Source organism: Stigmatopora argus, chromosome 18 (genome assembly GCF_051989625.1).
Source record: "Stigmatopora argus isolate UIUO_Sarg chromosome 18, RoL_Sarg_1.0, whole genome shotgun sequence".
Lineage (NCBI taxonomy): Eukaryota > Metazoa > Chordata > Actinopteri > Syngnathiformes > Syngnathidae > Stigmatopora > Stigmatopora argus.
In genome coordinates, this window is record NC_135404.1 from 10,114,496 (window position 1) to 10,140,985 (window position 26,490).

General features: G+C 40.1%; 6 protein-coding genes and 2 long non-coding RNA genes across 10 annotated transcripts in view; 6 read left to right on the forward strand and 2 right to left on the reverse strand.

The window, feature by feature from the left end:
- The first annotated feature begins 78 nt into the window (after positions 1-78).
- Positions 79-3,146, forward strand: LOC144092445 (uncharacterized). Its single transcript, XM_077625240.1, has 6 exons — positions 79-287; positions 871-2,358; positions 2,422-2,641; positions 2,710-2,741; positions 2,810-2,901; positions 2,981-3,146. The coding sequence occupies exons 1-6, from the start codon at positions 246-248 to the stop codon at positions 3,039-3,041; spliced, it is 1,935 nt and encodes a 644-aa protein (XP_077481366.1). The 5' UTR covers positions 79-245; the 3' UTR covers positions 3,042-3,146.
- A 162-nt stretch (positions 3,147-3,308) lies between these two features.
- On the forward strand, positions 3,309-5,591 carry LOC144092448 (uncharacterized). The gene is made up of 9 exons (XM_077625243.1): positions 3,309-3,604; positions 3,809-4,081; positions 4,163-4,207; positions 4,347-4,411; positions 4,521-4,589; positions 4,663-4,828; positions 4,894-5,001; positions 5,074-5,122; positions 5,276-5,591. The coding sequence occupies exons 1-9, from the start codon at positions 3,515-3,517 to the stop codon at positions 5,401-5,403; spliced, it is 993 nt and encodes a 330-aa protein (XP_077481369.1). The 5' UTR covers positions 3,309-3,514; the 3' UTR covers positions 5,404-5,591.
- A 1,237-nt stretch (positions 5,592-6,828) lies between these two features.
- LOC144092349 (uncharacterized) lies at positions 6,829-9,494 on the forward strand. The gene is made up of 6 exons (XM_077624966.1): positions 6,829-6,900; positions 7,302-8,612; positions 8,778-8,820; positions 8,902-9,006; positions 9,093-9,200; positions 9,279-9,494. Exons 2-6 carry the CDS (start codon positions 7,383-7,385, stop codon positions 9,422-9,424), a joined length of 1,632 nt encoding a protein of 543 aa, XP_077481092.1. The 5' UTR covers positions 6,829-6,900; positions 7,302-7,382; the 3' UTR covers positions 9,425-9,494.
- Positions 9,495-10,879: 1,385 nt separating this feature from the next.
- Positions 10,880-12,210, forward strand: LOC144092692 (uncharacterized). Of its 2 annotated transcripts, none has more exons than XR_013306127.1 (3): positions 10,880-11,406; positions 11,670-11,756; positions 11,854-12,210. It is a non-coding gene; the product is annotated as an uncharacterized LOC144092692 (long non-coding RNA). The 2 variants fall into 2 exon arrangements; XR_013306126.1 differs by having other exon boundaries at positions 10,889-11,103; positions 11,854-12,208.
- Positions 12,211-12,531: 321 nt separating this feature from the next.
- LOC144092693 (uncharacterized) lies at positions 12,532-14,599 on the reverse strand. 2 transcript variants are annotated; one of them, XR_013306129.1, is made up of 4 exons: positions 14,350-14,599; positions 13,013-13,078; positions 12,785-12,930; positions 12,532-12,655 (listed from the first exon to the last, which is right to left on the reverse strand). It is a non-coding gene; the product is annotated as an uncharacterized LOC144092693 (long non-coding RNA). The 2 variants fall into 2 exon arrangements; XR_013306128.1 differs by having other exon boundaries at positions 12,781-12,930.
- Positions 14,600-15,037: 438 nt separating this feature from the next.
- On the forward strand, positions 15,038-22,218 carry eif3c (eukaryotic translation initiation factor 3, subunit C). Its single transcript, XM_077625710.1, has 23 exons — positions 15,038-15,195; positions 15,926-16,043; positions 16,121-16,186; positions 16,261-16,450; positions 16,518-16,643; positions 16,737-16,788; positions 17,616-17,737; positions 17,842-17,966; positions 18,068-18,218; positions 18,304-18,407; positions 18,623-18,764; positions 18,844-18,969; positions 19,289-19,382; positions 19,469-19,656; positions 19,731-19,955; positions 20,594-20,785; positions 20,861-21,032; positions 21,124-21,283; positions 21,417-21,482; positions 21,547-21,634; positions 21,720-21,885; positions 21,960-22,001; positions 22,072-22,218. The coding sequence occupies exons 2-23, from the start codon at positions 15,946-15,948 to the stop codon at positions 22,149-22,151; spliced, it is 2,775 nt and encodes a 924-aa protein (XP_077481836.1). The 5' UTR covers positions 15,038-15,195; positions 15,926-15,945; the 3' UTR covers positions 22,152-22,218.
- Positions 22,219-22,463: 245 nt separating this feature from the next.
- Positions 22,464-26,171, reverse strand: prodh2 (proline dehydrogenase 2). Its single transcript, XM_077625719.1, has 9 exons — positions 25,799-26,171; positions 24,768-24,958; positions 24,528-24,654; positions 24,118-24,270; positions 23,901-24,044; positions 23,560-23,726; positions 23,237-23,347; positions 23,017-23,105; positions 22,464-22,936 (listed from the first exon to the last, which is right to left on the reverse strand). Exons 1-9 carry the CDS (start codon positions 26,045-26,047, stop codon positions 22,767-22,769), a joined length of 1,401 nt encoding a protein of 466 aa, XP_077481845.1. The 5' UTR covers positions 26,048-26,171; the 3' UTR covers positions 22,464-22,766.
- Positions 25,744-26,490, forward strand: part of scn4aa (sodium channel, voltage-gated, type IV, alpha, a) — a 35,867-nt gene continuing 35,120 nt past the window's right edge. Inside the window, exon 1 of the mRNA XM_077625724.1 lies at positions 25,744-26,011. The gene's annotated coding sequence lies outside the window, so the exon portion shown is untranslated. The remainder of the gene's footprint in view (positions 26,012-26,490) is intronic.

Consider the following 26,490-nt stretch of genomic DNA (forward strand, 5'->3'; position numbering starts at 1 on the left):
CTAGAGAGTTTAGGCAGAAATAAAATGTATTTTTTTGTAGTCCTCAGCTGTCATTAATCACGCTAGACCGGAAGATTTTGTATTATGAGGAAGTTACTAAAACCACGCAAATGAGGGCAATCATTTTGTCGCTGTTTGAATTGGAAGCGACGCTCTGCACGGTCAAGTGAAAACTGGTGCTTTTATACAAATTCCTTGAAATCAACAAAAACTATTCATTTGGATCCAATCTGGCGTTTTGGGCTATGGAGCCAACGGGGATCGAGGGGACGTTGTGGAACATTTTGGTGAGTAGAAACAACGATATATGGTTTTTTTCGTATTAATTTGAAATTGCATCGCAGTTGAAAGCCTTTTTTCTTTTTTTTCTCTATTAACTACAGAGGGAAAAAACACGGCAAAGGCTCGAAAAATATATATGTGTATATATAAATATATAATATCTAATTTGATAAAGTAGTCATCGGTTTAACAGAAGATACGTTTTATATTCACTCGCTTCTGAAATGCGTTTCCGCAAAAACAAAAGGGAGATCTTTAACCTCCTGATGACATTTTTTAAATAATATTTAAAAATATTTCATGTGTTTTAACTTTTAAATAGACGGTAAATCAAGTTGAGAAAGGTCAGTAACACATTGGTTGCCATTGACTGTGATAAACGTCCAATCCAGCTTGACTCCGCACTCACCCAAAAGCACTTGTGCTGCTTTGCACTTTCTTTGATTTTAATAAGCATCAAAGGGGTTAACTGAGAAGCAAAAATATCATACCTTCACTAAACATAATATTAATAAAATGTCTAATGCTGTCACTGGCAGTGAATTTTGCATCTAAACTCTCTAAATTTTCCTCTCTGTCTGTTTTTAGTACTATGTTACCGGAGCCGTCAACAGATTTTTCAGGCCCGATCCTACAAGGAACTACGGAGATGATCTGCTGCAGGAATCCACCGTTGGAAGCAGTTTGAGCAGTGATGCTCCCACTGCTGCAGGTATCTGCAAAGACCACTCAGACATGACAGCGCCTGTGCCTGGTTGGGCTGTTGAAGAAACCCCCAAAACAGAAAGCAAAGCAGAACTCGCCGATTCTGAAAGAAAATCTGCAATGACATTCTTTAGTTTGTCCCAGTTAAGTGTGAAAGAGAAGACCGTGTGTGACTGTCCTGAAGCTTCAAGCCAAGCAAATATGGAAAATACAGACTGTTCAAAATCTGACGTTGGGCGACAACCTGAAGGATTCAATGAGGAACATCAAGAAAACTGCATTTTTGGTAGTGAAAGGCTAAGAAAAACGACAAATGTCGAACCGTCTGCTGTGACGACGGCTGAATCTGAACAGGAAGAGAAAATGGATGAGCTTTTTAATGTAGACCAAGACATTTGCAAAGAAGAAGTCATCTCTACGGTATCAGTAAAGCCTGTGGTGGAGACCGCACAGGAAATTGATGGAACCTTTAAAAATGTGCCTTTGAGTGTGTGTGATGATTCACAGCAACTACATACATTAACACGTGAGGAGCCACTTCCTGAACAGAGCAGTGAAGCTTTTAAAGATGAAACGACACAAGCATTCCCGAATACACCTTGTGACCAAACAGATGATAACACGGAAGACATTCAGGAAGAGGTTAAAGCAACTGCTGGATTCTCTCATGACAACCTCTTTGATGATGAGAAAGAATTGAAGATGGGGGCTCTTATTAGCTCAACCATGGCCAAAGATGAGACTGAAAATGGCATAAAAGACACAGAAGAACAAGAGGAGGAGCTTTCAAAAGATGGAGGTGTGGAGGTCAATGAGGTGCTCAAAGACACAGAAGAACAAGAGGAGGAGCTCTCAAAAGATGGAGGTTTGGAGGTCAATGAGGTGCTCAAAGACACAGCAACTGTTATGAATCTCGTGAAAAACACAGAGGAAATAACATTCTATTCAGTCAGCCAAAATAAAGATGACGTTCCAGAAGATGTCCTCAACTTGGGGATACCAAATGCTTCCTCGGAGGAGAACGTTGACTCCGAACACGTGAAGATATCCAGCAAGAAGCCATTTTTGGAAAAGAGGACGCTGCGAGTGAGGTCCGAGACGGAAAGCTTTATCGAAATATCGTCGCCGGAGTTTGGCTTCTCAGATCAGTCATTTTGGGAAGCAAAGGAAGCGACGACAGACGATTCGTCTTCTGACGATTTTCAAACCAGCGTACAAAATGTTCTTGAGATGAGCACGTGGGAAGTTTTGAAGACCGACTTTGAGGTCCATAGAAGCGACTCGGAGGAGTCACAAAAGGAACTTTCGACACTTTCTGGTGGAAACAAAGAGAAAAAAAAATCTCAGCCTAAGTGTGAGGTTGAAAGTCAGGTACGTTGAGTACTCCCATCATCACTATAACTGCTCTAATCTGTTTTTATTTTATCTTAAAAGGCACAATTTTTGGGATCATTGCAAGGGAACACCGGTGTGTTAAATTTTGCTCCTCAAAAGTCAAGAATCTCTGTGAAAAACCCTCACGCGAGGCCACCAAAAGACCGACACTCGCTTTTCCTGAGACCATCAGTTGAACCTGAAAGTGCTCCACCGGCGTCCAAAATTCCAGCAGGTGTTCAAATCCTGGGAAATTTGAGATTGGGGATCAAAGTGCCAGGCAAGTTTCTTCAACTCCACCTTAAAGTTTGCCATAGTATGTCCATGTTAAATATTTTTATTTTTAAGGGCTTCCTAATATTAGAAAATTGCCAAAGATGGTAAGTGAAATTCTTGATGGCCGCATTTGGTGTGCAGCGCGTTATGACTAAATGTTAAACACCAACAGGAGGACGCTGAAGCCAAAGTTCCAAAGGCTGATGCAACCAAAGAAACTGAAATGCCACAAAATATAAAATGGATCCCACCAAAACAAACAGGGTAAATACAGATTAAATCCTTAGTTTTGTCACAGAATAAAAAAGTGTGTTACTATAATCCGTTCATATGTTCTTTTCAGATTTGGGAATCCGCTCATGTCAGAGCTCAAGACCAAATTAAAGAAGGCCACCAACAACTGAGTGCAATTGTACATTTTTGTGAATATCTGGATATATATATGAAATATGTCAAAATTAATGTAATGCTTTATTTAAACTATTAAACATCATTAGAAATGACAATCAGTAATGCTGCAGTTGTTTCTATTATCATTTTCTCTGTCAATTAGTAAAAAAGATCTATAACTATTCCTAATTTATTAAAAATGAATTAAATTAAAAATAAATACATGTAAATAAAGATAACAGACTTGTATATAGTTATTACTATAGTCCATAATGCTCAAAGCAAACCATATTGCATCATTTTGAAGCATAGGGATATCATCAAAGCAACATACCCATAACACTTGGTTAACAACTACAATTGTCCGACTGTAAGAGCATTTCTTATGAAGTTATTTTGTCTTTGATTTAATGAGGCAAAAGACCACTATTCCCAGGTTACCAAAGGGGGCGGCTATCATTATCACTATGATGATTGCGCCCAAGTGATGTCACAAAGACACCAAAGGATCAAAGATGCAAGCATGTGGGGTGGCTCAACAAGTCTGGAAGTGGCATTGAGTGTTCAACTTTTGAAGGTGAGTGGATGACTTTATTAAGAAAATAAATATCTTTGCCTATTTTATTTTTAACTGTAGTATTCCGTTAAGTGCATATCTTCATTGCTTGATGACAAGCAGTACAGAAGATGGGTCTAAAGATATTTTGTTACATGATGTGACATTAGTTTCACTTTTTTTCAACAATTTTTTATCATAGCTGACTTGTTTAAACATTTGCAGCATCCAATGGATGAAGGCGAGCTGGTCATTTGTGAAGAAGAAATAACGGGGGACGTCTCTGACCCGTCGTTGCCCCCAAATCTCACTTTGTTGGGTGACGTGCCCAACGAGACCATCTATGCCGAACTCCGGACTGTGGAAGGTGAGGTGGATGGCTCGGGTATGTGGTTCCCCATCGGGAAGAGGCTGGACCCTCCAACTTTGATGTTCGCCACGGCGTCCACTCCAGAGTTGAATTATCCTGGTTTCATGATGCCATACAGTCAGGGCTTGGTAGGGAGAAAAACAATCAATTTAAATAAACAACATATCTGAGAAATTATACATTTAAATGGAAGTTCTTCTTATCCACAGTCTCTCCCTTATGAGTGGTGCACAAGTCCTTTGAATTGTCACCTGGTAAGACCATTTCTTTCATCATAAATCCTAACATGGACCAATTATGTTACGTCTTTCCAACCATGTTAAAAGTAATCAAATCACAGTTGAAAGTAAATGTATTTTTTCCTGCGTGTGCCATTGTTTGTTTAACTTTTAGTATGAAGACCCACCAGTGATTATGGAGTCAACCTTTCCCATGGAAGTCTCTAGAATTAGTCATATGTAAGTCAACACTTGCATGTCTACTCATTGGCTACTATTGACCCTCTAAAAATGGACCATCATTACACAGATTTTGCTGCTTTCATTAACGTGTATTTTGTGAAAACAGGAAAAAAATTCAGCCACAAAGTTCATGTCCACCTATTGCTGCCACATTACCAAAGAAATCCCAGTCAAGGTATGGAATATTTTTTTTGTTTTTTCCGAGTTTAAGCAGCATTACATTCCAACATCGTACTGTCTTTCTGTAGAAAAGGATCTCCAGAAGATGAAAACAATAGAAAGAGAAGTGACCAACAGTACATCAAGAAGCCACTAAATGCCTTCATGCTGTTCCGGCAGGAGCAGAGGCCCAAAGTGGTGGCCAGGTTCAACATTCGTAATAGCGCCGATGTCAACAAAGTGATCGGACAGATGGTGAGTGTCCAAAATTGGCTGCCATTGCACGGAACGACTGACTTCTTGTTCTCGTGTCCCCGCAGTGGAAGTCGCTGACAAAAAGAGAGCAGAGGAAATACTACGAGCAGGCCGATACTGCCAAAAAACTTCACACCCAGCAGCATCCCGACTGGTCTTGCACTGAGAATTACGTAAGTATACACGACAACACTCGGCGGTGCCTCAAAATATTTTTTCAGATCTTGAAGATGGGCTTTTTTTAGGGTAAGAAGAGGAAGCGAGCAAGGGTCAAAGTTGACACCAACTCTCAAGGTATGACATCAGAAAGTGTTAATGCTATTTGTTCACTCCTATGGAATTTTGTATACTTTTACTAAGAGAAAAGGCCAATTGTTTTTTGATTTTTATGAGCGAGACTTGACTCATTTGTAATTTTATTTTATGTTTTTTACTTGTCAACTTTAGAGGATATTTGCCAAGCTGTCAGCCCCAATGAAGCCTCAGTGGAAAGTGATGCCAGGAAGGAAGAGAGTCAACACGCGGTGCCCAAAACCCAAAATCAGCTGAAAAGGATGCTAGAGTTCATGCTCTAAATGCCACTAATATGCTTATTTTCCTTTTTTTATCCAAGGCTCAGTTAACTTATTTGGAAAATCTTTTAATTTAGTTTTGGTAAATAACTAAGGCAGTATCAAATATACTTGTCAATTATGTTCTCCAGAGAACTTTTTTTTCCTGTCTGTGATTGACCTGAAAATGAATAAAAAAATGTTTTGTCCTATTCTTTTTTACTTATTGAAAATGGGTTGTTGTTTAAGAAAAGATCTAATGGACAGACCTTAAACCATTTAACTCTTATAAGTGAAATCCATTTTAGTTCACTACCCCTTGAAGCTCAGAGAGAGTTTTGAATAAACTAGAATATAAAACATGTTTTCATTGATTTCACTTTTTTGCTAAGTACATTACATAAATTCTGTTTAATTACCAGAAAAGAACACGTGAAAGAGATGTATCTAAACCTGTTTAATTACCATACATTACATAAATTATGTTTAAATACCAGAAAATAACACATGAAAGAGATGTACCTAAACCTGTTTACCAGAAAATAACACATAAAAGAGATGTACCTAAACCTGTGGCCCAGGGGTCGAGAACCTTTTTGACAGAAAGAGCCATAAACAATTCCTATTTTCTAATGTTCTTTTTTGAGAGCCATTCTCAGAATTGAAAAGTAAAAATTCATGAAAATGTGTGATTTATTTTTTGGTAATTTCACCACTTTTGAAGTACAAAAAGTCTCCAAATTCTCTTGACATCATTGTTATGCTGCTAATAAATCAGTATCAATGATATGCATGCATGCAGAAGAGTAATAAAAAAACAAAATTATGATTAAAGTGGTGGTATAGGTAGTGTCAACGCCACAGTGACGCTCTATTAGTGCGTTCGGGACTCAGCTTTCTCACCAGTGATTTACCTATTTTACTTCACAGGTTAGTGGAGAGCCATATGCACCCATGGAAAGAGCCACATATGGCTCCCGAGCCATAGGTTCCCTACCCCTGCTGTGGCCTATACTCTGTGTATAATAGTATTTATTGCTTATTTATTGATTACTCTGTGCTCTATGTGGTGAAAGCTTTAAATGTCATTATACTTGTATAATGACAATAAAAGCATTCAATTCAATATCACATAAAATCCCACAATGTATTCATTTTATTCATCTATGTATACATTTGGGCTATTATATGTCCGTTTAAAAAATCCAATCTCCTTTTAGACCCCCAAATGTGCCTACCTCATTGCTGCTCAATCAGAAAATACACTTTTGTTGACTGTGTAAAAATGTGTTGAATGTTAGAATGAAACGTTGAATATTTCATGACACCAAAGAGCACGTCTCTTTGAAGTATGCGTTTGCGTCTCCACGCCAGATGAGGGCGGTGTTGGCATCATCACAGAGCTACAAAGAAGACGCTCGTTGCTGTGATTGGTTGGAATCTCCTTCAAGTACTTGGCGTTCATTTTAAATTCAGAACGAAGACATGATCGTGTCATATTAACATCAACTGTTGTGTCGGGTAAGTTATTTTAATCGGCTTTTTAATTCATCATCTGTCTGTGACTAAAAAGTTTGTAAACAAGTAGCAAACATTGCATTATTTTTGGTCACACTAATATAGTGTCATTGTTTTATTTTTAACGTCAGTTATGTATGTATGTTTGAATGTTGCCGTCACACAGGAACAATGGATGATCGATTAGTACGTCCACCTAAATCTGACGGATCGGAAGATGTAGCAAGCAACTTGTTTCAATATTAGTGTTTGTCTTAACAAATACAAAAGAAATGATTTTTTTTTTGTACATCGTAAATGGATTGTGCTTCAATTTTCTCCAAATCATACACCTGCATAAACTCAATAGTCAACTGACAACGAATTGTGATATTTCTTACAACAGTTGCAATGTTCATCCACAGGCTGCCATCACGGGAAGAGAATAATCTTCCATTCGATACTTCTTTTTGGCATTACAAAGCTACAAAAAGAAGAGGTTCATTATGGCTCATTTGCCAATGGCGTCATCTTCACCTCATGTTGAATGTCCAGAGAGAGATGAAGGGAGAGGAGCCGTATCTGCGGGAGGAAATACGTCAGATGTAAAGCGATATTTGTACGAGGAATTCTTCCCAGATATTACTCTCCTTGAACTTACAAATGACCAGACTATGGATAATGTATTTCTCCCAAGTATTATTTCTCCAATGCCTCTTTCTGCAAGGACCACTCCGTCCCCCAGGATAGAGGTGAACAAAACAAACTTCAACCAAGCTCGCAACTTGAATACAAACGTTTCGACCTCTTGGTTAGAAGATGTGAGCTTTCCCGAAATGGCCAACTCCTTTAATTCCACTGTAAATAGATCTACTTCTAAAATTGAACCTACTGAATCTAATTTAGATTCTGTAGCAACTTTAACTGTTGGTGCTGCTGACAAATCGTCCACATGTTCTCCTGAAATTGTATCCCCAATGACCCGCCCTCAAAATGAAGAACATGCTCTCCCCACAGGGAATGAAAAAGGTCCTACCTCTGAGATTGAACCTACAGAACAGGCTAGCTTGGAAGCTCAACCTCCTTGTCAATTAAGTGAAACAATAACTTTGTCAAAAAGCATTTCTAATGCCGCTCACCACAACACCTTAGACGGTAATAATACTTTCTCCCCCAGCGGAACCGTAAAAACAGGAAGCCGTCCAGGTAACTGTCTTTACAACACCTTTGATGCAAATCCTCCATCCAATAGCGCTTCATCCATTTCAGAACACGATTCCAACAATATTCACCACAACACTATTGAAACGGAGCCTCCTTCAGGATCTAGCGGGACAACAGTGATTTTGGATACCAATTCTAGTAACTGTCTCCAGAAAACCTTGGATACAAATCTTCCCCCTCAGTTGAATAATAATTTAACTATGTCAGAAATCAAGGACTCTTCCAAAACCAATCCTCCCACTCAGAACAATGGAACGATAATCATGTCGGACAGCTGTACAAGTGACAGTCACCTAAACGAGGTCATTTATGATGACTCTGTGGATATAGGTCAGAATCTCATGGCATCAACACCAGTGACTCTTAGTAAAATGGACAGTTTTTTTGCCAAGCCAGTTGCTAAACCATCATTGCTGCCAAGGTATAAGCCAACAGCGTCTCGACCAGGACGAAGCGGCCTGGCGGCAACCGGCGTGCCCTCAATGAAGGGAAAAGTGCCAACACCTACGGAGGTAATTAAAAGCAGTTGTTACTTATTGCTTCCACATCATACACAAGTTTTAACTCCAGAAACAAAATCCACTCAAAATATTCTTTCACTAAAAACTGAGAAAAGACTTCGTCAAATTTGAAGTTAAAATAATCATTTCACTTTTCTTTTTTTTTGTCCTTTTCAGGGTTCAGGGTCCAGCTCATCTAACTTGCGACCCTCAACTGCAGGTTAGAAAAATCAATTCTCATACTTGTCTGACACTTGACAATTTCATGATCAACCAAAGTTTCCCACTCTGTTTACATCAGCAACCCAGCTGCCAAAATCTCGACTGGAGAGGCTAGTCAACTCTCAAAAAAGGACACGTGACATAAGTAGGGATGCACAATCAATTGTGAAGAGGCCAAAAATAGGTAAAGATGGAGGAGGGTCCATACCTTATGGCAGCTAAGAAAATGACCATGTGGTTGCTATATGTACTTTATTTTTTATTTTTTAGATGTCCCAACATCATCCAGGCCCACAGTAAGTGGTGCTAGAGGTGCTATTGCTCAAACTAAAAGCCTAAAATTACCGCTGATGGGTCAAGGAAGTCAGCTGGCTAAAGGTAGGTTACTTTAGTGAAACACATAGGTGATGCCTGCAATAAGTAGATCATCCAGCAGTTTATCATTTTATCCCTTAGCAACACAAGGCATCCCCGCCAAGCGACAAGATGAAGACGAAGCTTTTTTACTGAGTTTGCTTCCTCGCATGAAAAAAATTAAACAAGAAAAGAAGCCCCTTTTGAGAAGCGCATTTTTGAAAGTATTGAATGATGCGGAGGGATGATCTGAAGTTTTATCTTTTAAGCAAACTTTGTCTGCTGTTCGAATTAATAAAGCATTTTTTGCCAGATGGATTATGTTTTACCAGATTTTTTCCTGTGGATATTTATAAATACTTTTCAAAGATGAAGAATCTGATATCCACATCCTTGGATTATTTTAAAGCTAAATAAAAAGGCTTGCTAGAACTTTGTGTGTCACTTTTTTCTGAAACATTTAGTTCATTTTTCACAACTAAAAGATGTATTTGAATAAAACTTGATCAACATTGCAAAAGATAAAAATGATCCACATATTAAATGATTTAAAACAGGGGTGTCAAACATACGGCCCGCGGGCCGGAACCAGCCCCCAAGGAGGTTCGATCAGGCCCGCAGGATAATTTGAAAGTGGAAAAAAATGCATAAAAGACATTGAATTAATATTTTTAATTCGCTGCAATTCATGGATTATCCGCTAAGGGGCGCACTCTTTCCATCAGAGTAGAAGACAAGCCGCATCACTGAGACAGACTGAAAACAGCAGCAACTCCATAAATTTTCAGTATGTATTGTATGTGTATGTATGTTTCATGTATGAAGTTTACAGATTTACAGGACAGGCGAACACTTTCTTCATTACACATTTAAAATCACTCTCCTTAGTTTGTAAGGTGCACGCAGGGATTACATTTAGATTTTATGTGCGTATGTGTAAGTGGTTTAAAAATTCCTTTCTTTAAAAGTCTCATTTAATCTTAAAGTGCATGACTATATTTTTCAGTACCAATTAAAGTTTTGTGCCTTTGTACAATCAGTGGGATCAGTTGCAATGCATATTTGTGAATGATAAAAGTCAATTACACATTTGTCTAAGGAAATATGAGGTGTTTCATGAAATGTTTTGTAAAAGGATAGTTCATTCAATTTCAATATTTTCCTAATGTTCTTGTGCTTCTTTACAGCAAAACAAAGGAAAGACATGATATTTGGGTTATTTATAGCAGAGCATGGTATAATTTTAATGGTCCGGCCCACTTGACATCTCCCTAGGCCGTATGTGGCCCACGATGCGAAATGAGTTTGACACCCCTGGTATATAGTAAGGCTTTTTTTCTTTAAAAAACGACATAGTATAGTAAGGCTTTTTTTCTTAAAAAACGACATAGTATAGTAAGGCTTTTTTTCCTAAAAAACGACATAGTATAGTAAGGCTTTTTTCCTAAGAAACGACATAGTTTAGTAAGGTTTTTTTCCTAAAAAACGACATAGTGTATATAGTAAGGCTTTTTTTCTTTAAAAAAAACGACATAGTATACAAAGGCTTTTTTTCTTAAAATACGACATAGTATATAGTAAGGCTTTTTAATTTGTAAAAAATGACCACGTATAGTAAGGCTTTTTTCTTTAAAAATGACCATGTATAGTAAGGCTTTTTATTTTTTTAAAATGACCATGCAAAGTAAGGCTTTTTATATTAAAAAAAAACGAACACACTCTTTTACAGCATCAAGACTACAAAAATGGCGACTATAGTACGTCATCTTCCAAACATGGTCATTGAGTCGGGAGGACAAATCACCTCCTATGGGCGTGGTTACGCCCATTGGTGACGCAGGTGCTTAAATTATGCACCTGCGCAGCATCTCGCCCTTTGGCACAGCCATTTCCATGCCGTCGGTCGAACGACTAGCACCCAAACGAGGTAAGCCCTAGACTAGAGCAATTTACTGGCCTATGTGCATTTTTAACACCCTACCGGGAGATTTTTTTAGGAATCAATTGAGCCAAAACGCCAACAAATCTGTTAGTTTATTGCCAGGTCGAACACACCGTCGACATTTGAAGTATGGGCTCCTTGGCATGTCACTAGCTATCTTAGCATTAGCCTCACGACATTTGACTTCAAAAGTATTTTGTCCGTATTCTCTCCATTATTGAGTCGTGGGGGAAGACTTCATTTTATCAAACAAAGCCGAGATATCAACGGTCAGTTTGCCAGGTGAAGGTGTGTTGAATGTAATGATACTTTTCACTGCGATTGCTAAACGCCCTTTTCCAATTTGTAATTCTGTTTTAAACAAAAATCATTGATACCAAAATGGTTAAGCCGACTTTCAACTAGTTTTTAACATCAGTCTGTATATTGAATCGCTTTGTCTGGAAAGGGGAAATTAGCACCGAGCACTCTAACTTATTTTCATTCTTTATCTTGATCATTTACTTTAAGATTTCTCTTTCCTGTAATAATTGTTTGCACTTCCCAAATAGCTTGGTTAAATCAAGATGAAGCTGTTCCCGTGTGTCCAGAACCATGCACACCCTTGAGGGGAGAGGAGACTGGGCCAAGGTATCAAGGTAATACTAATGACCAAAAAAAACCACCTAAACACATCTGTTGAATCTCCAGTCTCTGTATATGATAACTTTTGCCCTATTTTTTTGCATGCACCAGGTCCATGGTGATGTCCAGACCCTGGAGGACCAGGTGATCTTCCCAGGTTGCCCACTTGAAGATGATGCATCGTCTCTGAACTCTGCTCTGAGGTTAATACCGTATTTTCACGCCTATTTGGCGCATCGTTTCTTACGCCGCAGTGTCAGTAACGAGTGCTATTTCTGTATTTTAGACACACAAAGCACGCACTATTTCGTCAGACGCATATGTATTTCATATGGATTAAGATTGAAATGCGATAGCGCTGGCTTCTGGAAGCAGCTTATTTCCGGGTTATATTATAATGTATCCAAGTCAAAACATTCCAATCTCACATTATTTTATTGACTAAAGTTGCAATTTACTAACCCCTTATTTTATAGGTGATGTCCCGATCCCTAAGGTGAGGAGGATTTCTTTTTTTTTTTTCCAATCAGAAATTTCAATAAAAGAGATTTGAGTGTCATTTGTCTTTGTTAAAACACTTGGAGAAAAAAGACCCAAGACCCTCAATGGTCTTTTTTTTCCCTTTTTTTTTCGGTGGTTTCTAAATGTTGCTTTTGTCTACAGGTGGGGAACATCAGCTACACCAATCAATGTGATCCTAAGTGTGCAAATGTATTTCTTTGAATAAAAATTCTAAAATGTCATGTTGCTTGCATTCCTTTGCTAGTTCTATGAAGAAAAATACATGAGTATATTTCAAAGGTTTTATTTTCCCACAAAATGGGGTAATTGAGAAGTTCACACAGATCTTCCAGCATTTGAAGATGAGGTGGTGTTTCCATTGATGAATCTCTTCTTGGCACTGGATGGAATTCTGGGGAGAAAAAAAAGAGAGTCAAAGCACAATAGATTAAGTCCAACATAAAAAAAAAAATAGACTGGGGGCCAGTTAGGTCAAAAGATTTGACCAAAAAACAATAACACTAAGTTAGGTTTTACCAACATCAGAACGACCCATCTCTCTTTTCAGATGTGGTGGGAGATATGGAAAACATACTGGATAGGGGCCCTCAAGATGTTGGTGTCAAAGGCTGTGCCACACTCCAAAGTCACCTTTCTTTAGCGTTGATTTGGTAAACTTGGGTGGACCTTGAAGAGAAGCAAAATAGAGTATTTTTAGTACACACGACATGAAAATAATAAATCAAATAACCTGAAAAACAGGTCTTACGTCATACACGACTTCTTTGGTCTTGTAGATTTGGACAGCTTCCACCATCTCCGTGGCTTTAAACCTCTGCAAAACACCACAGCATGATTATGTCACTGCTTATTTAACCATTTTGATGCACAAATGACTCCCATTCAATCAAAAAAATAAAATACGTCTCACAAAGCTCTCAGACGGAGGAAAAATTGTTGTTTAAACGAGTCAAAAATGACCCCTGCGCTACGGTTGAATGAATGTCTCGCTTAGGTTTTGTCAAAACCACAATTAAAAATCAAAAGGTCCAAGCCCTGAAGTCTTCCTTTAGGAAAGGGAAGGGCAAAGGTATATACTATGAAGACCCGAATAATAGTAGGCAGTGGAAAATTCCAAAAATAATGAATATTAGTAGGCACGAGATAATTAGTGTCTAAACAGATTCGATGCATAGAATTAAAGCTATGATGGAATATTTATTATAAAATCATAACAAGGACAATCATTATTATTTTAATCAACAGTTTACTAGTAGCATGAAACAAAATAATGTTTAAATTCCACAATTAGCTACAAATTAAAGTCATGATGATCGATTACATTAAGTCCGTGCAGCAGCAACATTGTTCTATGTCATTAACTTTCTACGTGTAAAGCACACGTGCTGTTTTTACTAACGTACTAGTACTAGTAAGAACGTGCAATTGCCACTGGTAGAGTTGCAATATACATAATTAAAATGTCATACCTGTCAACCTGGGCCAATTCCTCCCCGTATTAATGATTGGAATTCCCCGTATTAAGCAATAGAAAACCGTACAAATGCAACGCGGCACATATTTACTCACATAGGGTGCACGTAAAAGTGTTATGGTCGCGCCGCGTTGTCGTCACGCGACCGTGAATGTATTCGGACCCAAGCGCTATGACTCATAGCTGCTTAAATAACGAAACAGGAAATGATTTAATCATTTCCTGTTTCGTGTGAAAGGGGAATGCGTGTGCGCATAGTATGTAATCAATCATCATGACTTTAATTTGTAGCTAATTGTGGAATTTAAACATTATTTTGTTTCATGCTACTAGTAAACTGTTGATTAAAATAATAATGATTGTCCTTGTTATGATTTTATAATAAATATTTCATCATAGCTTTAATTCTATGCATCGAATCTGTTTAGACACTAATTATCTCGTGCCTACTAATATTCATTATTTTTGGAATTTTCCACTGCCTACTATTATTCCGGTGCCTACTATTATTAATTCATTTGGAATTTTCCACTCCCTACTATTATTCCAGTGCCTACTATTATTCGAGTCTTCATAGTAGAGGAATTAGAAGCTATTAAAAAAAGACTCACTTTGCCGACAAACTGCTCCTTTTTGGCCGTTATGGCCACATTCTTGATGTTTCCCAGCAGTCTGTCCTCGTTGAGGGACTGAAACACACAATGGAAGGGTTTCTTTTTAAACATTAAGAGCAATAGGTGACGCAATGTAGCCAACTTGCTAGCAAACATTTGTGTTAGCATCCACGTCGGGGCTACATCACGCCAATGAAGCACGTTCCCGTCAAAAAGCACTCTTGAAATGAGAACTGGGGCTACGAAATCCCCAACGCGCTGCATTGTCCTGGAAGAAGTTTGTCGGGTCTTTCTTCGGGAAATCGTCAATTCTGAGCAGCTCAGCAGTCCAACGCGCCCAGCCTCCGGCTCATCCGCCATTTTGAAAAATGGCGGCGTGGCGGCGGGTCTTTTGAACTCTGACCACAGCCGCGCCTCGGCCACGCCTATTACACATAGACACAAAAAAAGAGATCGTTTTCATCATAGAGTGCATTAGTCAGGGGGCTGGGGCTGCAAATACTTTTAGGTTGGGCATTAATACTTCAAAACAAATACATTGTTTTCATAATAACGTACTGTAAATACTTTTTGGTTGGGCTTTAATACTTTACTTAAACAAATGATCAGTTTAGTGATGAGGATGAAAATGTCAATTTATATATCAAAGGTCGATAGGAGGCGCTGTAGTACGGGAGCGAACCAAAGACCCAAGCACAGTCAATAAACACTTCCTTTCCCGGCACATTGATCGACAAGGCGATCTCGCACGTTTCCACTGTGACACTCCAAATAGCAAAACTGGATTTTATCACAACCCAAACTAGACAGACACCTCACAGAGTTCATTTCACAAGGACGTAGGTGAGTTAAGAGTGGAAAATACGACCATCGTTTAGGTGATGACTTAGTTACTCTCTCCTTAAATTTCCGGAGGCCTGCTTAGCTTAGCATTAGCTTCCCCACACGTTACGTTGATCCTTGTTTATCCAATGTCAATACAAAATAAGACGAACGATTACCATTAAAAGGTTTATTTCTTTCGCATGATATATCATATTCCACATCCAGTATCGCTATTTAGCTATTTTTGAAAACGCAAAATGTTAGATCCTGAGTTTTACCTACGTATTTCCAAAATATTGTTATGAAATTATATGTAATTTAAACATATTAAGGGATCACTGAGTCGGTTTTATAAATGCCAGGTATATTTTAGGTCTGTATTTAAAAACTGATGTGACTAAGTGATGCACTAAATTTAAACCCAATGAAAATTGGATTGGATAACTTTATTCATCCCGTATTCGGGAAATTTCATTGTGACAGTAGCAAAAAAGGCATAGTTATAAGTTAATCAAAGTCAATGGGATCATTAAGAATCACCAAATCAAATCATTAAGACAGAAAAGCAGCAAAAACACAAAACGAGCAAGAGTGGATGGAGCTACCTCTTTAAAACATATCCTGTCTTAAAACACTGTTTGGCCATGTTTTTCGTTTTACCCAAAATGCATGACATAATGGCCTAACGTTTCTTCTGACAGATTGCTGATGCTGATATTTGGATGCTTTCTGTTTTGTTTTTTTGCAGATTGAGCCCTTTCCACAGCAATGTCTCGTTTTTTCGCCAAGGGGTCTGACAGTGAGTCAGAGGAGTCCTCATCTGCGGATGAGATCACTCCAAAAGCACCCGGGACCACACTCAAACAGTAAGTGCAATTACTGCATCACCTCATGGTTGCGTTCAAATCTGTGCTGACCTCACGACGCTCGTTCGACTCCACAGGCAGCTGCTGCTCAGCGATGACGAGGAGGACACCAAGCGTGTCGTGCGCAGTGCCAAAGACAAAAGGTTGCCGAATTTTGATCAAGTGCTAATCGCAACACGCGCTAACATTGCTTCTTGAATGCTTTCCCACGGCGTAGGTTCGAAGAGTTAACCAATCTCATCAAGACTATCCGCAACGCCATGAAAATCCGCGACATGGCCAAGTGTTTGGAGGAGTTTGAGCAGCTGTGTCGAGCTTTCCTCAAAAGCAAGAATATAGTGGATAGGGAGGGAGTTCCGCCTTTCTACATTCGTCTCCTGGCAGATCTGGAAGACTACCTGAACCAGGTCAGCCCTTAACTTTTAGATTTTCTCATTTTCCCTTAAATTCATGGTATGTTTTAAAATATTTAAGCTTTGGGAGGACAAAGAGGGCAAGAAGAAAATGAATAAGAACAACGCCAAAGCTCTAAGTACACTACGCCAGAAGATTCGCAAGTACAACCGGGACTACGAGACAGAAATCAGAGCGTACAAGGAGGTGATTAAATAAAACATTCCCTTTTAACGTGACGGTCACCGGATGATCCGTACGACCCAGTAATAACTTCATCCTATCGCTTTTGCCTCTCAGAATCCTCAAGAGTCTGCAGATGAAGAAGAAGAGAAGGGCCCAGATGATTCAGGTAGGCTCCTTTTGAGTTAGAATTATTCTCAATGATTTTTTTTGTTCCTTTTATTACTGTGCATGAAATAGATTGGATTGGATAACTTTATTCATCCCGTATTCGGGAAATTTCATTGTGACAGTAGCAAGAAAAGGCATAGTTATAAGTTAGACAGTACAGTTGCAAAGGCCGCAGAACAACAAGGCAAAAGCACAAAGTACAAAGCAAATCAAAGTCAATGGGATCATTAAGAATCACCAAATCAAATCATTAAGACAGAAAAGCAGCAAAAACACAAAACGAGCAAGAGTGGACGGAGCTACTGCCACCGGCTGCCATTTGAACGGCGCCATCTTGGTTTCGGTAGCAAAAACGGATAGACTCAAGAAGATGTTGTAAAGTTGGACAAAAACTGATAGAAGGGCTGTAAAACACGAAAAACATAAGTGTACAGAGAGCTACTGCCAATGGCTCCCGCGTGAACGGCGCCATCTTGGCAAAATTCAGTTCAAGGAGATTACCGTGAAAGGACCTGAAAGGACCTGTTGTTCAGAACTCAGCTCAGCTTGTATCATCATCAGCATAGTATTATCACAACTCCCGAAAACCGCAGCGTCAGCGGCTTCCCCTTCTCTGGACTCTCAATGTGATAACAGCCATTGTTTGTATCCATTGACAGTCACACGGCGCTGTGTTTATTAAACTGCACAAGTTCTTTGTCACATTTCTGCCTCTGTTTCCATTATTGACCTCATGGACCATTGGACGAACACGCGAGTAGACATCAAATGTTATCACTCTTCAATACCTACTACAACACATACCCTCATGCCTTTGCTCGTCAGGATCTTCCTCTGACAGTGACGACGATGATGATGATGGTGTGTCGGCCAAAGCCTTCTTGAAGAAAAAGCCAGATGCTGCGCTGGAGGCCAGCAAGTTCCTCAAGTCCGCCAAAGAGTCTGGGGTAAGGCGGGAAAAGAGAAGGACACTTAGTTGGGGACTTTTCCATTTGTACGTTTTAAACGGTTTGTCAGGTGCCTTTACTAACTCGGGTCGTTCTTTTGACAGGACGAGTCATCTTCCAGCGACGACGATGAAGAAGACTGGAGCTCTGACACCGTGGACACCGGAAGCGAGAGCTCGGATGAAGGAGAGGGCAAGAGTGCGTCCCTTGCCATGGTCTTCCTGAAGAAGTTAGTACCCTACAATTCCTTGTATTATGATTTGAACGTGACAAATTTGATGGTACCTGTCAGGCATTGCCTCTTCTTACACGCTGTCACCATGCAATTAGGACCCAGGGGCCCGACAAAGGCTCCGAAAAGTTGGGGAAGAAGAAGAAGATGAAGAAGAAAGAGAAGCTGGAAGAGGAGGGTGAGGAAGAAGGAGCGGAGGAAGCAGAGGCAGGCTGGGAGAAAGTGAAGGGAGGCGTCCCCCTCGTCAAGGTAGCGTCATTTTTTTTTGTACGAGCCCCTTCTGGGACATTTGAAAAACAATACACTTCACGTGTTGTCTGATTTCACTCATCAGGAAAAGCCCAAGATGTTCGCAAAGGGCACTGAGATCAACACGCCAGTGGTGGTGAAGAAGCTTCATGAAATCCTACAAGCTCGGGGCAAAAAGGGCACTGACCGGTTGGTATTCACTTTGTGCACAATGGACACAATTGAAAACTCAAAGTAGTCAAAGTAGACCCAGCCGCTGGTGTACTTTCAATCACTTTACAAATGTGTACAAAAATACATTTAAATACTGATACACAATGAATCATTCTTATCCATTTCAGGCACATTATTTTTTAAACTCTGTTGGGTCTGTTGAATAATGAATGCTAATCGGTCTTTGTCAGGACTGGTCAAATTGAGCTGCTCGATGCCCTTGTCACCATCGCTACAGAGCACAATTTGGGTGAGGGCGTCTATATTAAAATCAAGTTCAACATCGTTGCATCACTGTACGACTACAATCCCAACATGGCTGCCTTCATGAAGGTATGACGATATATTTCAGCTTGAGGGACACATACGCTTATGTTTTTGTTTGATTGGCTTTTTCGTTTTGTCCCTTCAGCCGGACATGTGGAAGAAGTGTCTGGCTTGCATTGATGAGCTGCTGGACATTTTGTATGCCAACAGCGACATGTTTATCGGGGAGAACATTGCAGAAGACAGTGAGAACTTGGCCATCTCAGATCAGGTTTGATTTCTTTCGCAGTCAGTCCACAAACAATTAGCAGAGATTTTTTTTCCTTCCCCAGCCCATTTTTTCAAGTTAGAAAAATAATTTACAATTGATAACAACCTGAAAAAAATAGTACATACTGTTACTTAAAAAAAACAAAAAGTATTAAAAGAATAAAGTTAACCATTTCAGCATTTCAAAAAGTAAATAAGAGAATGTCTCCAAATAAGATACTGAAAAAAAGGTTTGCATACTTTTGGTCAACAATGTGTGCGAATGACTCATCGACAAAAAAGCTGTGTTTTGACGTGTACTTTTTCTCACTTGTTTTCAGCCTTTTAGGGTTCGTGGCTGTATTTTAACTCTGGTAGAGCGGATGGATGAAGAGTTTACCAAGGTTATGCAAAATACAGACCCCCATTCGCAAGGTGAGCACATCGTCTCAAAAAGTTAACACTGTAAAAAAAATGAGTGTGCAAAAAGCTCCAGCTCACCCTTCAACCTCCCCCGGTAGAATATGTGGATAATCTGAAGGACGAAGAGCGCGTTTGTGGCATCATGGACCGTCTCCTCACCTACTTGGAGGACAGAGGCACCACGGATGAGATTTGTCGCATCTACTTGCTCAGAATCATGCACACATACTACAAGTTTGATTACAAGGCTCACCGGCGCAGTCTGGGCATCCAGGGAGAAACCAAGGTCCCCAAACGGTCTATCAATGTCAATGGCAACGGTGAGTTAAAAAGTACTTAAGATTCCCGCTGCTTGTGTAGTCCCAGAAGGACCAGGAGGAGAGCGAAGGCGAGGACAGCGCCATCATCATGGACCGCCTCTGCAAGTACATCTACGCCAAAGATCGCACCGACCGCATCCGTACTTGCGCCATCCTCTGCCACATCTACCACCACGCGCTGCACTCGCGCTGGTACCAGGCCCGTGACCTTATGCTGATGAGCCACCTGCAGGACAACATCCAGCATGCTGACCCGCCAGTGCAGGTGCGCGCCAAGAGATGAGAAATATCTCAGAGAGATTGTTACAATGTATTTTATTGCTTTGCTAGTACACGGTCGATTGGTCGCCCGGAAGGTTATTGATAATTACCATTTAAATCGTTGCTCAAATCCCCTAAATACAAACTGCAAATTACTATTTAGTCATACTTAATGCCCTAGTAATTATTAGGCTAAAGAAAAGCTCCAAATTTCCCGGACTTTTATTGTTTTTTTGTTGGAGAACTTGTTAAGACCCTGACTGACGTACCTTCTTAAAGGGACAACGCATGTACATACAAACTCTTATACACTCACGTCGGCTCAGTGAAACTGCTCATGGCCATTGTTGGCTTTTATTGATGCGCGGACCGTGTTGTTTTACTTTGTTTTGTCGCCGGTCTTTTGGTCGCCCGTTGTCGCGGTCCGGGCGACCAAAAGACCGCACACGGTTTCCTTCTCAATTCCTTCTAAAAATGGTCGTCCCCATTTGTGTTAAACCAACTTTTAATGTTACTCGTCTTGACCGATTGCTTTATTTCTGCACCACAAGTTTGTTTTGTGTGCTGCCTTATAGGAGCTGTGGTTTGTTGAGTCAGATTATTAAATAACAATGATATTAAATTTGCTTTCTTGTCTCTTAGATATTGTATAACAGAACCATGGTCCAACTGGGCATCTGCGCTTTCCGTCAAGGCATGATCAAAGACGCCCACAATGCCTTGCTAGACATCCAGTCTTCAGGCCGTGCCAAGGAGCTCCTGGGCCAGGGCTTGCTCATGAGGAACATGCAGGAGAGGAACGCGGAGCAGGAAAAAATTGAGAAAAGAAGACAAGTCAGTACAAACGCAATATCTTCTCCTTAATAGGGTGTCCATCCCTAATGATCAGTTGTGCCTCCCGCATCACAGGTTCCCTTCCACATGCATGTCAACCTAGAGTTGTTGGAGTGCGTGTACCTGGTGTCGGCCATGCTCCTGGAGATCCCTTACATGGCTGCCCACGAGTTTGATGCCCGTCGGCGCATGATCAGCAAGCAGTTCCACCATCAACTACGTGTAGGAGAGAGGCAGCCGCTACTTGGTGATGAATGAATTTCTGGCTGATATTGACAGTCAATCACTTTACTCCTTTTTCTTAAATATCCTTGTTTTTTATTGTTTTTGCGTCCCAGGTCCCCCAGAGAGCATGCGCGAGCACGTAGTGGCGGCCAGTAAGGCAATGAAGATGGGCGACTGGCGCACCTGCCACTCCTTCATCATCAACGAGAAGATGAACAGTAAAGTTTGGGACTTGTTTCCCGAGACGCAGCGAGTGCGAGAAATGCTCGTCAGGTTGTTTTTTCTTTCTTTTCTTTTTTCTTTTTTTCTTCTCCCCCTTTTTAAATATCTTTTAAACAATCTGCAAAAAAATGTCTAAATTCGTGTTGTTCGCTCGGTGACCGTGCGATCTGTTGACTTTACGTAGAAAGATCCAAGAGGAGTCGCTGAGGACGTACCTATTCACATACAGCAGCGTGTACGACTCAATCAGGTCAGCTTTCTGACTTCAGTGTTTTCGTGATTTAGAAACACTGAATTTTGTTTGTTTTTCTCAGCATGGCGACCTTGTGCGAGATGTTCGAGTTGGATATTGCCACTGTGCACAGCATCATCAGCAAAATGATCATAAACGAGGAGCTCATGGTAACCTTTATCCTCTCCTTACATTGGGAAAAGGTTCCTTTAGGTGGGGGGTTTTATGACTGTCACCATACTTCTCTGCTTGTAGGCTTCTTTGGACCAGCCCACACAGACGGTGGTGATGCACCGCACAGAGCCCACCTCCCTGCAGAACATGGCCCTGCAGTTGGCTGAGAAATTAGGCAGCTTAGTGGAAAACAACGAGCGCGTCTTCGACTTGAAGCAGGGCGTCTATGGCGGTTACTTCAACAGAGGTCAGCCTGACTTGGTTTTAATGATTGCGCTTGAGTAGAACTGCTCTGCTAATTGGTTGACTCTCGCGTTACAGATCAGAAAGGTGGCTATCAACAGAAACAGTCTTACCAGAGAGGTATGTTGCGCAATATGTTTTCATTTGTGGATTTCTTCGGCCTGACTATTCATAATTGCGTCTTAAATAGACGGTGGCAAGGGCGGTTACCAGTCCAACAGAGGAGGCTACCAGCGAGGCTACAGGAATCAGAACCAAGGCAACTATTGATATTGGAAAGGTTACATTCCACAAGATTTGTCACCAATCAGAAAAATAAATATTAAACATTAGTTAATATTCTCTTGTTGCGCCTTTTTACTTTGAGGGTCTGAATTAATTAGCTCATACAACAATGCATGGTATCCACTTATATTGTTTGGTGTTAATGTGTCAACTTATAACGTACACTGACAAAGCTTGACGAAATATAATACAATTCATTTGTCGTAAAAATCATAGCAAATAATATTTGTAACTTTTATTGGGTTTTCATATGAAGAAATGGAAAAAAATAAAGTGCGTGTCAAAAAATAACCCCAGTATATTCAAATTATTTTATTTTGGTACATTTTAGCAGATTAATTTTTTTATTTAGTTTGTGGAGTTTATATTGATTAAAAAAACGTGAAATGTACAAACATAAAATTGCATGTAGTGTTGCTATGACTATTCTCAACACCTAGAATCCTTTTCTGCTATTAAATGAAATGATGCTATTTGTTAACCTCAAAACTGTAAAAGTAAAAAATGTAAAACGTGTTCCTTTGCTGTTACATGTGCAATTAATAAGTATTGAGTTTTGCAAATTAACTTTCTTCTTTAGTGACGTCCTGTATGCTACTTCTAAGCTCGGAATCCAAGTCTCCTGTGCAGCTCCTGTTTGAGTAGGTCTCTCTCTTTGCGGATGCCCTTAAGCACACTTTGATTCTCCTGGGCCCGTCTCACCAGGTAGGGCAGGGTGTCGTCCACGGAACCATAGGGTACCGACTTGTACACGGCATAACCCTCCTTGGCTGTGGAGGAAAGAAAAATGAGTTTTTAGGACAATCGATTTCCAATGAATGAAGACACTGTTACGGTGTTTCTATCTCACCCAGGGTGAGCGACACATGATCACACATCCCCAGAAGCTGACCAAAACACACAGATCCTCTTGCTTTGTCAATACCCATATCCTCCACCCTGATGGCGATAAAGTGAGAACCGTATCACACTGGGAGAACACAAGGTGAGGTGTAATAGAAAGACAAGACCACTATTGAATTAGTAGACAAAGAACCCTTTTGTACGTTTCAACAAGGTTGCCATCTCACCATTTGGCCGCCCGCCTCACAGAATCTTCATTGTGTGTGGCGACAATAATCCTGTAGCGTTCCGGGTCCTTGGCGACCAGTCTTAGCATCACCTCCAGCAAGCTGTTATAACTGTCATAAAGTGCATTACAGTAATCCCTCGAATATCGTAGTTAATGTTGACCAGACATGGCCGCGATAACGAAAAACCGAAAAGTAGGATCACCCCCATTATTACTACCATAATACATGTTTGCGCGCCTATATGTGATAAAGGATCTCGTGAGCTGTCAACGACGCAGAAAATTTGGTACAAATGTAAGCTTCCGAATGAATGTCTATACTTGTCATTTGTGTCTTCCCAGCAGTCTTGGACGGGGTCTGGGCGACCTTCCTTCCCCGCTTGCTTCCTCTCTTTGTCCATGTAGGCCCCTCGCACCAGCTTAACCCCCAGGCAGAACCCTTCTTCCTGGGACTGACGAATCGACTCCATGAGGTGCGCCCTGGTCTCCTGAGAGCAGGTGTTTTTATGCAAAACATTCACTTACACTTAAACCTTTTTGCTAGTGTTGATACCATGATATTGTGATTACATAAAGAACAACTATTGACCAATACATGGCACGAAGGATCCCAAAAATCCCAATGTATACACTTTATTTCCTTTTGGAAAGTGGGTTTTTACCTTCAGATAACACTGATATGTGTACCAGATCCAGGCTCCATCTTTGTTAAACTTCTTCATCATTGCCATGGTAACAAGGGACAGGGCGGGGTTCATGTAGGTGTATTCTGCATCGACCAGGACCCGCACTTTGTTTACGCTACACTAAGGGACACAGATTAGATAAATGTTTTATATTATATATAGCATAAAAACAAACATGTAGAGACCGTGGTACCTCAGCAATACTATTAAGTCGCTGTAGGCTACAGTGCAAGTGCGCCGCCTCACTCTCCTCTAAACCAGGAAACTTCACATTCTTGCCATCCATAGCTTGGACCAGTAGGTCTAAGTCATAGGTTTGTTTGGAAATGACCTTGGTGAGTTTGACCTTGATGGACAACATGATGAAACAGCATTGAGTTGCTATTTTACCACAGCAGTAGCATTTTCTATTATGTAATAGCTTTAATTTGACTTTACATGGCTGTTGATCAAAAGTAAAATATATACTATTTGAGACAGCATGCATCTTGAAAAATCTTACATTTGCAAACAGTTTCTCTCAAAACAAACTATAGTTCAACAAACAAAAATGTGTTTACTGCAAAAAAATGACTAAGTTGATGTATTTCTAATTGCACTTACGCAGAGTTCAGGGCTGAGTAGAGCCGTGACCTTCAGTTGCATCATGGGGTTTTTGCTCCAAGAGTTGCTGTGCGACATCCGTACACATTCCAGCATGGCGTGCATGTTCTCGTTATATCTCTTCTCGCTGCAGGAGAAAATGATTGACGTCAGCTTGTAAAAGTTAAATGCAAATCATTTATTTTCCTGTAGTAGTAGCTTCTTCTCCAAAGATTGTTTCAGTGGTTATGTGCTCCTGACCCCGTGCTCTCTCCTAGATCCTCTTCAATGGGAACCGCCAGCATGGGCCTCAGTCCCAGCATGCTCATCTTCTCCATGGACTCGGAGATCTCCTTCTCGTTCTCACCGGCCACAAACTGAGCGTACACCGTCGTTCTCATCAGAGAGGAGAAAATGCGCTTTCCCAGGATGCTGCGCGTCACTGACATCAGCTGCGGAGAGTGACCAGGTCTCTTAAAGTTTTTATTTAGTTTAAATTAGGACAATTGGTGATGATGGTGCAAGTGTCTTCCCAGGACTACAAATTGTAAACACTTTATTTTGAAGTTAATAACAATTTTAATAGTTTTCTTCATCGGTACTGGACTCAAATAGTGCTTTAGACAAGGTTATGCAGAATAGAAGTTAGTGTTAGTACAAAACTGCAAGGCTCCTGCTACAGTTAAAAATGAAAAGAAAACATAAATAAATATCTTGAACAGTAGGATTTTTAATGCTCAAAATTTTGCGATTGGTTCATTTGGAACATAAAAGCTTTTACGGTCTCTACTATAAAGGTATCTGCAGACTTTTACAACCACATTATCTATTATTATCTGTTTATGTTTACTCCCTGTTTAGATAAGGGTGTGTAGATTATTAATTTAGATGTTTAAAAGCAGTAATGGTTAGGTCATATTGAAACATCTCATTTTATAACTGCATTTTAATTTGTATTCTCAAATCGATGGTCCAATTATTACTTATTTGAACAGATGAAGTATGACAGTACACTAAAAATACTATATATATAATAATAAGGACTCAAAATAGGCTGTCAGTAGAAAATATTTATTTAGAGGTGCACAACAATGTTTGTGGTAACTAAACGACCTTGACTTGGATGAATGACAATTTACTTTGACAAACTGATTTACTTCAGTATCACTTTTTAGGGAAAGTCAATCAAATTCACACTACAACAAACACAGATTCTTCTTTATTTTATTTTTTTTGCTTTTCAAGTTGTGTTGTATTCTGGTAGAGGAAAAAAATCACATTTTGTAGCTCACCTTGTCGCAATTGTTGACCAACGCAGGAAAGGAGCAGAATCGGAAGACAGCCAAGGCCCGAAACAACTCCCTTAAGTTTTTTACCCGAAATGCGCTGGGATCCTCGAAGGCCAAAGAAGTGGCGAGGAGGTTTGGCGGCTTGTCAGCAGCAGAGGCAGGAACATCTTGCACCGTTCTGGTGGAGGCTGTGGACATGAACCTCGTGGAGAGCAGGTAAAGGCGCGAGGAACACAGACGAGGGTAGGTCATCTTCTCTGTGTGGTGTTCTCAGGAGGAACCCAGAATTCTTTTTTTTCGGCATGTGGGCCCCTCACTGCGCATGCGAGTTTAAGGAAGGTTTGTGGTCAGGGCAAACAGGTTCTATCCGAAAAACAAATCTTTTATATTTAGTAACATTATTTGGCCTTGGGGCTCCTTACTTCTCATTCATGAGAAGTTGATCAGCTGGAGAGATCTAACAATTTTCTTTTGAATAAAACAAACAAAAATAAGGATATCTTTCCGACAAGCCACTGGTTAATCAGTGACTGTGTAAATTAGAGTAAACAACCAAGTTGACCCTTGGCATCAACCTAAAAGTGTACCCTAGGGAACATTAGCTCAAGATAGAAGTGAGAATGATGAGAGGAAAAAATTGTAGACTTTCATTGCATTTCCTTCAGACTGGAGTCATGAATCATAAATCATTTTTC

Bases quoted from the DNA above. Each gene is read 5' to 3' on its own strand.
- LOC144092445 (XM_077625240.1), top strand. From the start codon at position 246: ATGGAGCCAACGGGGATCGAGGGGACGTTGTGGAACATTTTG. The intron at 2,359-2,421 runs GTACGTTGAGTA...TTATCTTAAAAG, and splicing joins AGTGTGAGGTTGAAAGTCAG to GCACAATTTTTGGGATCATT. The intron at 2,642-2,709 runs GCAAGTTTCTTC...TTTATTTTTAAG, and splicing joins ATTGGGGATCAAAGTGCCAG to GGCTTCCTAATATTAGAAAA.
- LOC144092349 (XM_077624966.1), top strand. From the start codon at position 7,383: ATGGCTCATTTGCCAATGGCGTCATCTTCACCTCATGTTGAATGTCCA. The intron at 9,007-9,092 runs GTAAAGATGGAG...TTTATTTTTTAG, and splicing joins TGTGAAGAGGCCAAAAATAG to ATGTCCCAACATCATCCAGG. The intron at 9,201-9,278 runs GTAGGTTACTTT...TTTATCCCTTAG, and splicing joins AGGAAGTCAGCTGGCTAAAG to CAACACAAGGCATCCCCGCC.
- LOC144092448 (XM_077625243.1), top strand. From the start codon at position 3,515: ATGTCACAAAGACACCAAAGGATCAAAGATGCAAGCATGTGGGGTGGC. The intron at 3,605-3,808 runs GTGAGTGGATGA...AAACATTTGCAG, and splicing joins TGAGTGTTCAACTTTTGAAG to CATCCAATGGATGAAGGCGA. The intron at 5,002-5,073 runs GTAAGTATACAC...GGCTTTTTTTAG, and splicing joins GGTCTTGCACTGAGAATTAC to GGTAAGAAGAGGAAGCGAGC.
- eif3c (XM_077625710.1), top strand. From the start codon at position 15,946: ATGTCTCGTTTTTTCGCCAAGGGGTCTGACAGTGAGTCAGAGGAGTCC. The intron at 21,483-21,546 runs GTCAGCTTTCTG...TGTTTTTCTCAG, and splicing joins AGCGTGTACGACTCAATCAG to CATGGCGACCTTGTGCGAGA. The intron at 21,886-21,959 runs GTCAGCCTGACT...CTCGCGTTACAG, and splicing joins TGGCGGTTACTTCAACAGAG to ATCAGAAAGGTGGCTATCAA.
- prodh2 (XM_077625719.1), bottom strand. From the start codon at position 26,047: ATGACCTACCCTCGTCTGTGTTCCTCGCGCCTTTACCTGCTCTCCACG. The intron at 24,655-24,767 runs GTCAGGAGCACA...TTTCTCCTGCAG, and splicing joins GATCTAGGAGAGAGCACGGG to CGAGAAGAGATATAACGAGA. The intron at 24,045-24,117 runs GTACCACGGTCT...TGTGTCCCTTAG, and splicing joins GACTTAATAGTATTGCTGAG to TGTAGCGTAAACAAAGTGCG.